Source organism: Tupaia chinensis, unplaced genomic scaffold, assembly GCF_000334495.1.
Source record: "Tupaia chinensis unplaced genomic scaffold, TupChi_1.0 Scaffold000617_2, whole genome shotgun sequence".
Classification (NCBI taxonomy): domain Eukaryota; kingdom Metazoa; phylum Chordata; class Mammalia; order Scandentia; family Tupaiidae; genus Tupaia; species Tupaia belangeri.
Window position 1 is genome coordinate 2318856 of NW_006160137.1, and position 13364 is coordinate 2332219.

General features: G+C 43.9%; 1 protein-coding gene across 5 annotated transcripts in view; it reads left to right on the top strand.

The window, feature by feature from the left end:
* The window catches only part of CNOT10 (CCR4-NOT transcription complex subunit 10), a 92028-nt gene that overhangs the window by 13938 nt on the left and 64726 nt on the right, over window positions 1-13364 (top strand). For 3 of the 5 annotated variants that reach the window (XM_006158967.3, XM_006158965.3, XM_006158964.3), the window contains exons 2-5: window positions 1839-1933; window positions 2976-3137; window positions 7070-7220; window positions 11422-11564. In XM_006158967.3, the coding sequence (XP_006159029.1) occupies window positions 1839-1933; window positions 2976-3137; window positions 7070-7220; window positions 11422-11564 (551 nt within the window). The remainder of the gene's footprint in view (window positions 1-1838; window positions 1934-2975; window positions 3138-7069; window positions 7221-11421; window positions 11565-13364) is intronic. The other 2 variants (XM_006158966.3, XM_027775951.1) reach the window with 2 other exon arrangements.

Genomic DNA, 13364 nt, shown 5'->3' on the forward strand with positions numbered 1-13364 from the left:
AGCCACCATGTCCAGGACTTGAACTGTGATTGGCCATATGGGAGTCCAGCGCCCTTAACTACCATGCCACCTGCCGGCCCAAAATAATTCTTTTTTAAAAAAAAAAAAGAATGTTTATGGACATTTATTCATGTTACTGAAGGTTTTTGTTTGTTTGTTTTTTAGGTTTTGCAGTAGGGCAAGTGCACTCACCAGAGAGAGAGAGAGAAAGTGAGAAATCATCCCCCACTCTCCCTCCAGTGGAGATGGCCATGCCACAGTCCCTTCTCCTTTGCTCATCTCTCAGGTGTTGGGGCACACACACTCCTGCACCCTGCATGATTTTCAAGCCACTGGATCCAAGACTTGAACTGCAGTCAGCCATGTGACGGGCCAGTGCCTTAACCACCATTGCCACCTGCTGCACCTCCTGAAGGTTAATCTTTAGCTTCAGGTTTCTAAAGCTGTGAAGTTAACTGTGAGCTCTTTTCAAGTGTAATTTTCTAATTGTTAAATGTTACTTTTTACCAGGGAACCAGCAGTTGGCGTAATGGCTATGTTGCTGGACTCCCATGTAGTTGACCATGGTTCGAGTCCCGGTCCCAGTGGCTTAAACTCACACTGGATGCGTGTGTGTGCATGCCCAAGATCCTGAGAGGAGAATGGAGAAGTGATTGCGGTGTGACCATCCCCCCTGGGGGGGAGGGGTGATTTCTTGCTTTCTGTCTGTCTTTATCCGTATTTCTGGCGAGTGCACGTGCCCTATAGCAAAAACCTCCCTAAAAAAAAAAAAAAGTTACTATTTACCACCTAGATCATAAGCCTTTGAAGGCATTGTATACATTTATAATCTCCTGTGTCTCTAAGACCTGGTACAGTTTGAGTATGTGGGATTCTATACTTACATTGCTGGGTGGCAAATATAATTTTTTTTTTTTTCTTAAAACAATGCTTTACTCGGGACCAGCAGATGGTGTAATGGTTATGTCCTTGGACTCCCACCTGGCCAACCACCGTTTGAGTCCCCAACCTGGTGGCTTAAAACTCATGCTGGGCATGTGTGAGTGTGTGCCCAAAATCCTGAGAGGAGAACTGGAGGATAAGGGACTGTGGCATGGCCATCCCCCCATAGTGATTTCTTGCTCTCAGTCTCTCTGTCTCTCTTTGTCTCTCTGCAAATGTGCACGCCTTATAGCAAAAAAGGAAATCTCACTCTCTCAAAAAAAAAAAAAAAATGCCTTGCTCTGTCTCTATCCTCCCACCTTGACTTCCTGAGTAGCTGGCATTAAAGGTGTACCAGGCCCTTTAGGATGGGCAAGGATTCGAACCTGGACCTCCCATGTAGCCTCAGCCTACAGAGCAGGAGTGGCCAGTGCGTGCCACCACAGCAGGGCCAAAATCACATCTTTTTTAGAAAATACAACTTCTCAGCCTGAAGTAGGGCTTGCAATCCTTACGTAAGTGGGCGAGTGTCACCACGGCCGAGGGAAACATTTCAAGTTCAAGACTTGAGCAAAGGAATGGCCGCCTGTTCACTTCTAGTGCAGACTGGCTCTCCATGAGAAGGCGCTAACTGGGGTAACTTCATTAGAAAGAAGACAGTTAAGAAGAGAAGAACTGGGCCAGCAGGTGGAAAGGTGGTTGGGGCTCAGGACTCCCACATGGCTGGCTGTGGTTCGAGTTCTGGACTTGGCCGCTTTTCTCACTTTCCCTCTCTCTGTCTCTCTCTGGTGAGTGCACATACTCTACAGCAAATTTAAAAATAAATAAAATGAAATAAATAACTCTTTAGAAGAGAAGGAACAAATTTACTGTACAACTTTAATTTCTAAACAACTGTACAACGTGTGTGTTTGCAGATCAGGGAGCAGAGAAACATGAAGGGACGGGCCCGTCCACGGGGATCACTGATCAAGAGAAGGAGCTGTCCTCCAGCGCCTTCCAGGAGTTCACAGTAAGAAGCGGCCTCTCTGTCCGCTCCCGTTTACTCTGTCACATGTGACTCTTTTAATGGTTCATTTTTTAAATTAAAATGTTTGTTCTGGAATCATGCAGCAGTTAAGTTTAGAGAGAGATACGTTTAGTTTTAAAATAAAAGATGTCTCAGAGTTTAACTAAACAGAACGAAAGGAGTGGGAGTAATTTGAGCCACTGCCAAGTTTTTGTGTTTTCATAAATATTTTTAACTCTCGCACTATTATTTTGAAGTCTTTAAAATTTAGATTTTTGAGCCAGCCCATGGCATGGTGGTCAAGGTGCATAGATCCCACATGGCTCGCTATGCGGTTCACGTGTTAGACCGTGTGGGTTGAGAGAAACACCAGGTGGATGTGCTCACACCCACACGCTTTCTCACCGCTATCGTCACCACCCCCTCACTGCCCGTTCTGTTGGCAAGTACACACACCCTCTGGCCAAAATAAAAGGTCAAGAATTATTTTATTTATCATTTTTTTACATTTTTTTTTTTATTTGCTATAGGGCATGAGCACACGAAAAAAAGTGAGAAAGCAAGCTGCCAGGCTTGGGACTTCAACCTCAGTTAGCCATGTGGGACTCCAGCGCCTCTACCACATCACCTGCTGGTCCCCTTTCTCTTCGTTTAAATTAGGTTTATAAATACCATCTTTTCTTTTCACTACCTGTGTGATTATCTCTTGACGTCCCCTCATAGTGTCATTCTTGGCTACCCTCAGCTATTTGTACTTTGCTGGCAACACACGTACATACAGATGTATTGGTTATACCTGTTAATATATGTGTGTGTCATATGTCTTAATGCTAGCAATGAATTTTAGGAAATATCCACACTTCCTTAGTTGGCATGAATGTTACTTTACAGAGTGGCTACAATTAGTATATTTAGGGTTATACTGTATGTTCTTTAAGATAAAGATGAGCAAAATGTATTTGAAAATGAGATATTGTTCTTAAAGCCGGTATGTAATTTTGTATGTATGTGTGGTAGTTTTCTTTCTTTACTTTTTTTTTTCCAGTCTGGAAATTATGATGCCTGTCTACAACATCTTTCCTGTCTACAAGATATAAACAAAGATGATTATAAAATCATTTTGAATACAGCAGTAGCCGAGTTTTTTAAAAGTAACCAGACAACAACAGATAATTTGAGACAGACACTTAACCAGCTGAAGAATCAGGTGATACATAAAAACATTTAACTATAAAAAAAGTTGTTGTGTTCTTTCATACGTGAAATGCAGATATTTAAGGAAAAGAAATGTGACTTCTTAGTTTACAATGATGGTGCAATTTCAAATGTATCTGCAATACTTGTTGGCATTGATTTTGTATAAGATCATTAGTCTAGGAATGAAAGGTATATTGTGTTATTGTTATTGGGCTTTTAATGAACTTGAACAAAATAGACTAATTTGAATGGTCGGAGCTTTGAGAAACAACTAAAGTGGAACTATATAAAGAAGCTTAGCTGCTGAGATATAGTTTGTAGTAATACGTGTCATTGCAGAGGTCTGATGAGTAATAATAACACAAAGTTGTTTCTGCATTTTAGGTCAGGAGCTGAGTAATGAGATAAAACATACTCTCATTCCCATCTGATTCGGGGCTCGAGTTGGTCACTGATTTGGTTATAACAGTGCAATTCTCACAGGGCTGATAAGGGTAATGCCGACTGGGTCAGCTAGTCACTGGGTGACGGCTCTGCTGAGAGCCTTGCACACGGCATCTTATTTATAGGACTGCAGAGGAACTATTGGTTCGTTGAGAAAGTCATGATGCATTTTCGCGTAGGAAGACATACACAAATGCGTCATGGCTTTTCCAACGACCGAATACTCCGTTGTACAGACGGGAACCCCGAGGCACAGATAGCTGTGTAAATTGTCCAGTCGTACAGCTCTTTTAAGGAGTTACGTAGAACTGTATGGACCCAGTTTTGTTTGACGCTGGAGCTTGCACCTTCAGTGACTGCTTCATGCTTCAGGGCGGCCTTGTGACCCTTTTGATTCCCCTTATACCATAGTCCTAGTACCATGGTACCAAGGTACAGTGTTGTCCTAAAACTTGGTACAATTAGAAATAAGCAAACCCTTCAGGCTCTTTATAATTCTTTGTAGAACAAACGTGGTTTCTTTTATTTTTTGGAGAGGTTACTGCTATAGGGTCCGTGCATTCGCCGGACAGAGAGAGACAGGCAGAAAGCGAGAAATCACCCCCCGGGGGGATGGCCACGCCGCAATCCCTTCTCCTCCGTTCTCCCCTCGGGATCTTGGGCACACACGCACATGTGCCCAGTGTGAGTTTTAAGCCACTGGGTCCGGGACACAAACCGCGGTCAACTACGTGGGAGTCCAGCAACATAGCCATTACGCTAGCTGCTGGTCCCAGAACAAACGTAATTTTTATTTTTAGAGAGATTTTTGCTATAGGAGGCCACGTGTGCTCACCTGGGACAGAGAGCGAGAAATCACTCCCCAGGAGGCGTGGCCACGATACAGTCCCTTCTTTCCTCAAGATTTTGGGCACACATGCACATGTGCCTGGTGAGAGTTTGAAACCATCGGGTCTGGGACTCGAACTGTGGGTCGACTACGTGGGAGTCCAGTGACATAACTATTACATCATCTGCTGGTCCCATAAATGTAATTTTTAAACCCTGCTAAAATTCAACAAATATGAGAATAAAAGCCAGTATTTATTTATTTTAAAAATAATTATATATTTAATTTTACTTACTTATTCATTTATTTTCATTTGACAAGACACACACACGCACACACACTCACATACAATGTGAGAAAGCAAGCCAGCAGGAGGCCAGGACTTGAACCGTGGTTGGCCATGTGGGAGTGTCCAGCATCTTAACTACGAAGCCACCTGCTGGTCCCCTAAAGCCAGTATTTATTGAATGCTTAATTGATGCCAGATTCTATATTAAATGCTGTTTTACACCTCCTCTCACATTCAACCCTGGAACTAGGTACTTCTAAAGTCAGGTTTTATTTTGTTTTGTTTTGTTTTTTTGCCTTTTCTTTTTTAAGTGATTTTTGTTATAGAGCATATGTGCTCGCTACGAGACAGAAAGCAAGAAATCACCCCCCCCCCCGGCCACACCATAATCCCTTTTCCTCTCAGGATTTTGGTCTTGTACACACGTGCCTGGCATAAGTTTCAAGCCATCGGGTCCGGGACTCAAACCACTGTTGACCATGTGAGAGTTCAGTGCCTTACCCACTATGCTACCTGCTGCCCCCAGTTATTTTAGTTTTAAAACTGAGGGTTAGGATGCCAGCTGGTGGCATAGTGGTTAAGGCAGCTATATCTCATATGGCCGACTGTGTGGTTTGAATCCCAGATCTTACTACTTGAGAAACACTGGTTGCATGTGCATGCCTAGAATCTTGAAAGAAGAAATGGAGGAGAAGGGATTGCAGTTTAACTCCCCCATGGGGGTGTGCTTTCTTTGCCCCCCCCCCAATCTCTCTCTGCAAGTGCATGCACCCTTTGCCAAATTAAAAAAAAGAATAAAAAGAATCTGAGGGGTAGGAAGTCTAGTGATCTTAATTTATTCAGGTAGTAAAGGAGCAGCAGGATTTGAACCAGGCTTCTGACTCTTGAACCTGTTCTTGTAACCTCCTTAGTTTTCGTAAGTTAATACATCATCACATTTGATCATTTACACCAGTATTTTTACCCATTGGTCTGAGCCGAGGAATAGCACCTGCATCTCAGTGAGTTTGAAGGTTCTCTATAATCTTTATTTATTAAGCTGCTATCTTGGGGACCACCAGATGGCATAATGGTTATATCACTGAATTTCCATGTAGTTGACCGTGGTTCAAGTCCCGGCCTTGGTGGCTTAAAACTCAGCCAGGTGTGTATGCGTACATGCCCGAAATCCCGAGAGGAGAATGGAAGAGAAGGGATTGTGGCGTAGCCATCACCCCTCAGGGGTGATTTCTCATTTTCTGTCCCTCCGAATTCTGTTGTCAAGCTCAGCACATGGGTGGTTAAAGTTCCCAGAAGTCCATTTAGGAACCAACTATGTCATGAACCTTCACATTTCTTACCATCAGCCAAACCGCAGTAGTTAAATCTGTGCGTGTCATTCCAGTGTTAGTGTACATGCTGCCACAGCGAGCGCAGATCCACGTATATCGGAGTTCCGCTGGGCCAGCAGTGCCGTGGTGGTTAAGGGACGGGATCCCACATGGCCAACTCTGCGGCTGGAATCTGGACTGGTGACTTAAAAACCACTCTGGGTGTGTGTGCGTACATGCCCAAAACCCCAAGAGGAGAATACAGGAAGAGGGCATTGTGTGGCCATCCCCCGGGGGATTACTCTCTCACCCTCCCTCTCTATTTCTGGCAAACACGTACCCTATAGCAAGTTAAAAACAAATGAAAAAGTTTTAACTCTTAGCAAGCCTGGTATATGGTAAGTAGTTAGCTACTGTTGTTACTGTTATTTATTTACTTTTTAGTTTTGCTGTAGGGTGCATAAACTTGCCGGAGAGACAGAGAGAGGGAAAGTAAGGAAGCACCCCCAAGGGGGGGATGGACACGCCTCCTCTTCCCCTCTCCTCGCAGGATTTTGGGCACACAGGTGCACATGCCAGTATATTTTCAAGCCCAGGTCCTCAGCTGTGCCATCAGCCATGCAGGGTCCATGCTACTGTCTGGCCCTTTGCTTCTAAATTTTACCTTAGCTTTTAGAAAAAGGAATCAGACTATGCAAGCCTCATAACATTTTTATGGGAAAGGTCATTTTGTGTTTGGCCTACTCCGCATCTAGCCTCTTCTAGGTCCTGAGAAAATGGGACTCCCAGTCAGAAACCATGTTGACAGTTAAATCAGGAACAATGTCTTCGGAGTGGCAAGGAAGAGAATTGCTTGACCTCATGGTGATACCAAAAGTCCCATCGGTTTGCTACACTTAATGTAATTTTATTATGTTCGAAAGCGACGAATAATGTTCTTAATGTGCGAAAGTTGGAAAAGTAATAACAAATGTTGGCCCCAGGTCCCTGATTATCCATGCGGATTTTTTTCGCTTGTGCTTTTATCTGCTTGCTGACGTTAGGACACGATTCCCGTTGGTGTTCCGCAGGTCCACTCAGCTGTCGAAGAGATGGATGGGTTAGACGATGTGGAAAACAGCATGCTGTATTATAACCAGGCAGTCATTCTTTATCATTTGCGGCAGTACACAGAAGCAATATCAGTTGGTGAGAAGCTTTATCAGTTTATAGAACCTTTTGGTAAGTTACTAGTCAAGTCATGTATTTCCCTATCTTTTCATGCTTACCGAGGTCTCTGGTACTTTCACCCAGACAACCTAAATCAGATCAATTACATCAATCTGGAAAAACAAACAGAAACTTATGTCAGCTTTTTGTTGTTGTTGTTGTTACATTTTTTCCACATTTTATTGATTGACAAAATACCTTAAATTGTGTCCGCTTTTTTTTTAAAAAAAATTCCTTCTTCATTATTATTTATTTATTTTAATTTGATCAGAATGAGGGGGGAAAGTAAGAAAGCAAGCCTCCAGGTCCAGGATTCAAACCGTGATTGGCCACGTGGGAGTCCAGTGACTTAACCACCATACCACCAGCTGGCCCCAGCTTTAATTAATCGATTAGGAAAGATTAAAGTTATATGACATTTAGATGACTCCAGGTGTCTTTTTACCACCCCTTTTCCAACAGTTTTGAATGTAACTGTTAGAAATGTTGGAGGGCTGGGGCCAGCAGATGGCATGGTGGTTAAGGGCACTGGACTTCCACATGGTCGACTGTGGTTCGAGTCCCGGACCTGGCGGCTTGCTTTCTCACTTTCTCTCTCTCTCATTTTGTCCCTCTCTGGTCAAATTTAAATAAATATATACATAAAGTTAAATAAAATAAATAAATAAATAAATAAATAAATAAAATAAAGTTCAGTAAAATAATTCTTTAAAAAAAAAAAAAAGAAAATTAATGTTGGAGAGCCAGTTAGGTGGTTGAGGGAGCTGGATCCCACCTGGCCAACTAAGCAATTGGAGTCTCAAACCTGGCACCTTGAAAAGCACGCAGGTGTGTGTTCATATATGCCCGGGGTCCTGAAAGGAGAAAGACATGGAGAATTCTGGAATTGCGGTGTGACCATCTTCCACGAGGGGTGCTTTCTCACTTTCCCTCTCTCTCTGCCTCTGGGGAGCACATGCTAACTCTGGCAAACTTAAAAAGAGAGAAGAAAAGAAATGTTGAAAAATGTTGAGAAGCCTTACTGATTTCTGTGTTTTCCTGTGCTGATTAAACAATACCTCAGTGTCCCTGGCCCTCTCTCACATTAGCACATAAAGGAAAGAGCATCTCGGAATGGTAGGAGACAGCGTCCTATTTCATTTTCGTCCATTGCCTAATTGAATTTTTTGGGTAGTAGTCATAGAGTACTTGGTATAGAACTATGTTACTTTCTGTTTCTTTAATTAGTTTAAGATTACTGGTCTTGGGGCAGCAATTGGCGTGGTGGTTAAGGGCGCTGGCCTCCCACATGGCTGACCGTGGTTCGAGCCCCAGACCTGGCAACTTGTGTGCACGCCCAAAATCCTGAGAAGAGAATGGAGAAGGGATTGTGGCATGGCGTTCCCCAGGGTGCGGGGGTGATTTCTCGCTTTCTGTCTCTCTGTCTCTGCAGCAAGTGCACGCACCCTATGGGAAAAATCTCTCTTAAAAAAAAAAAAAAAAGAATTCCCAAATAGTTTACAAAATCCCATTAATCTGCACTTTGGCTGCATGGAATATAGCAATCAACTAGTTGGAAAGCAAATTCATTTTTCTTCTTCCTTGAAAATGACTATGGGTTGGAGCCAGTAGGTGGCATGGTGGATAGGGGCGCTGGACTCCCACATGGCCAACCACAGTTCAAGTCTTGGACCTGGTGGCTTGCTTTCTCACTTCCTCTTTCTCTCTCTGTCTCTCTCTGATCAAACTGGAAAATAATAATGATAATAATAATAAAGTTAAATCAAATAATTCTTTTTTTAAAAAAAGAAAATGACTATGGGCTTTAAAAAAAATTACTATTTAAAAAACAAAAACTAAATTTTAGAGCAGTTTTAGGTTCATAGCAACTCCAAGAGGAAGATACAGAGATTACCCAGGTACTCTGCCCCCACCTGCCCACTGCCTCCCTCATTATCAATTCCCCTGTCAGAGTGTGGGTTTGTTACAATTAATGAACGCACATGGAGACATTATGATCACACACGCTACTAGCTTACATTAGGCTCACCTTGGTGGTCTCTGTTCTGTGGGTTTACACTATACAGAGCTTTTCACTGCCCTAAAATTCTCTCTTCTTTCTTTTCTTAATCCCCTCTGCACAATCACTGATTCACCGTTTCATAGTTTTGCATTTTCCTAGATGTCCAAGTTACCATCGTAACCACTCATGTTCTTCGTACAATGTGTTTATTGAGCTGTGGGCCAGCACTGTGAGCCAGAAACGGTTCTGGGATCTGGAGCCTGTGTAATGAGCCAAATAGAAAAAGTCTCTACTCTCATTAAGCTTATGTTCTTACGGGAGACAAAGCATCACAATAAATCTATGTTGCAAGGTAGCCGAGAGCCGTAAAGTAAAGCTAAAATCGGGGAGAGGAGAGATTGACTGGAGTGTTATTTTTAGATAAGATGGTGAATCAAGTCCCGGGATGGGGCTTGACTAAAGAAAGGAGATGAGCCATGTTACTCTAGGGGGATCACTCCAGTGAAAGGTAATGGTGTGTGCAGAGGGCCCGAGGTGAGAGGCTGAGTTGGAGGAGAGGAACAGCAGAGAGGCCATCGTGGCTGGAGCAAGGTGGGGAGAGGGCAGGAAGCAGTCAGAAGTAGCTGGTGCAGAGCAGGTGAAGTGTGGGGCTCAGGCGAGGACTCACGGCGTCGGTGTGATGAGAAGCCTTTGGATATGGTGAGCCGAGGCCAGCAGATAGTGTAGCAGGTACGTCGCTGGACTTCCACATGGCCAACCACGGTTCAAGTCCTGGACCTGGTGGCTTGATACTCACACCAGGCTGCATGCGTGCGTGCCCAAGATCCCGAGAGGAGAATGGAGGAGAAGGGATTGCTGCATGGCCAGTGGGGGTGATTTCTCTCTTACCTCTCACTGTCTCTGTCTCTCTCTCTCTGGCCAAGTGCATGTACCCTAAAGCCAAAACCTCTACCAAAAGAAAAAAAAGAGGCAGTGCATATGAGCTCTGTTGTACAGCAGCTATGCTGATTCCAGTTTTGTTTTTAAGTTTATTCCGTGGGGAGGGGGTGCAGTTAGTGATATAAGCAGTCCCAAGAGAGTTCCCCACCACAGTCCACTGCCAGTCTCAGCCCAGATCATGCACATGCGTGCACAGCGTCCTCAGGGAGGTCTCTGGACAAGAAGTGGCAAAACCTCCCCATGTGGGTCCACCCCGTAGAGCGCAGTGTTCACACTGCACCACCGCCATCATTGCCCAGCACCTGACCTCAGTCTTCAGGTGGAGTCCACTCTTTAAAGTCTTGGAATTTTCTCTTCTTGATTATAGCAGCTACCTTTTATTTTATTTTTCTAAATCATTATTTTGTTTAATTTCATTTATTTGTTTGTTTATTTTAATTTTTCCAGAGAGAGAGAGAGAAAGAGCAAGCCGCTAGGTCTAGGACTCAAACCTTGGTCTGTCATGTGGGAGTCCAGCACCCTTAACCACCATGCCACCTGCCAGCCCCTATAGTCAGGTCGAAAAGGTATTTTATTTCATTTTTTTCTTGTATCTTTTTTTTGAAAGGAAAGAAAAATAGTTTTATGTCACACCAAGTTACCTTTTCTTTCTTCACTGGGCCCTTCTTCCTTCGAAGGCCTCACCTTCCTGTCCTCTTGGCGTCTTGATTCTCTGACATACTCCAGTCCACCTCTTGTTTCTTTTATCAAATTGTTTCTTTTTCCTATTTCTGCAGCCTAGAAAGGAGATCCATTTCATAGAATCGTAGACCTTTCTGAGGTTAGAAGTCTCAAGAGATCCCCTGGCCCACCCCTCTGCCCTCATCAGGTTTATAAAGGGTTCCTGTTCTACAGGTCAGCCAGCTGAGGGCTAAACCGTTAAATGATGTGCAAGACCACATAACCAGTACGGAGCAGAACAGGTCCTGGGATTCAGATTCCCTCCCGCACGAAGCGGTAATCCGCATTACACGTGCTGGTGTTCAGTGAAGGTTTTGCCGAAGGTCGTGGTCACTGGGATCCCTGAAATGAGAGGCCTGGGACACCTACTGGAGGGGCAACCTTGGCCTCGTGGGTTGCTTCCATTCGTGGCTCTGTGTCGTCAGCGTTGATTCGAGTCAACACTCGGGCTGTGCTCTGTAGAGCTTTGCAGTTTTGGGGGGTGGGGGAGTGGCCTGAGAGATGTGTGCTTCACTTTGTATTGTGACTTTTTCTTTCCTTTTTTTCTCTCAGAAGAAAAATTTGCCCAAGCAGTGTGTTTCCTGCTGGTAGACCTGTATATATTAACCTACCAAGCCGAGAAAGCCTTGCATCTCCTTGCTGTCTTAGAAAAGATGATTTCACAGGGCAGCAACAACAAAAATGGAAAGAATGAGGTGAGATGGGAATTTCACATATAAACGTTCGTGGTTATGAAATATTTTAAAAGCTTTCTTGAGATACAACTCATAAATCATAAACCATACCATTTTAAAGTGTACAGTGCACCGAGTCAGTGCACTCAGAGTCGTCTAACTGCCACCAGTGTCTAATTCCAGGACATTCCACCATCCAGAAAAGAAAGCCTGGACCTGCTCGTCGTCAGTCCACTTCCCCTCCTTCACCACACGCAGCTGATCTCCTTTCTGTCTCCGTAGATGGGCTGTTCTGGGCATTTCATGTAAAGGGAGTCATAACTGTGGCCCTCGTGGCCGGCCGCCTTTGCTTATGTAGCGCTTTCAGTCGTCATGTTGTAGCATGTTTTCCATCTTCATCCATGTAGCATGTTTGTATTCCTTTTTCGTGTATTTTATCCAGTAGGTGGCTATGTCCCATTTGTTCAAATGTGTTTCTCAGTTGACATTTAGTTTGGTTTGGCTGTAATAAATAATGCAGTAATGAACGTTTGTGTACAGATGTGTATGTGTAGATGTTTTCCGTTTTCTTGGATATGCGTTAGGTTTAGAGTCACTGCGTCATATGACAGGTCCACCTTAGGAGGAGCGACCGGACCATTTGCTGAACTGGCTGTCCTGTCTCATGTCCCACCAGAATGCAGGAGAGTGGCAGTTTCTCCACATTGTAGACATCACTTGTTTATTGCTTGTGCTTTAAAATTGTGTAGCGGGGGAACCAGCAGTTAGCGTAATGGCTATGTCACTGGACTCCCACGTAGTCGACCGCGGTTCATGTCCCGGACCCGGTGGCTTAAAACTCACGCCGGGCGCGTGTGCGTGCGTGCCCAAGATCCCGAGAGGAGAAGGGATTGCAGCATGACCATCCCCCCTGGGGGGTGATTTCTCGCTTTCTGTCTCTATGTCTCTCTCTGTCTGTCTGGGGGGCGACCGCCCCCGAAGGGTAAAAACCCCCCCAAAAAAAAAAAAAAAAAATTGTGTAGTGGGACCAGCAGGTGGCGTGGTGGTTAAGATGCTGGACACTCTCACATGGCCGACCACGGTTGAGTCCTGGACCTGGTGGCTTGCTTTCTCACGTTCTCTTTCTCTCTCTGTGTTTCTCTTTGGTCAAATTAAAATAAATGAATAAATAAATAAAAATAAACAATTATTTTTTTAAAAACTGTGTAGCTATCGTGATGGGTGCAGAATGGTATCTCATAGTTTTGATTTGCTTTTCCCTAAAAGCTAAGGATTTACATCGAGACTTCTCATGTGGGAGATTAAATTTCTACCGAATGCAAAGGTTACAATTCAGACAATAAAAGACATATTCTGGGATACGCAGCGTAGCTTTCATTAGTGAAAATCTCATCATTAAAGTTCTTTAGGAAGTGTCCGTTTATGATCATTGAGCTTCACCTTGTTCTGGAAAGAGGCTTGGCGCACACCGAGGACCCATCCCGGGTCCCGTGTGTTTGCTTTTGCTTGTACCTTCTGCTCGTCCAAGGACGGGCCCTTCCTTCTTCCTGTTCCTGCCTCTTTGTTAAAGGAACAGTGTTGGCAGGAAACAGATTGTCAATACCTTTCTGCCTGTATACGTTCTCAAGGCTTAAAAATAGAATAAACATGTAGCATTATTTTTTCAGCTTAAGAAGTGTATATGTATAAGGGATTTCAGTCGAATAATCCTAGCATTATTCCTCAACATCGTGTAGAAAAATATTTCATTTGTTTATATTCAGTACTTACGATGAAGTGTAGTTTAGTTCAGCAGATTCTCGTGTGCTCTGCCACGTTTGA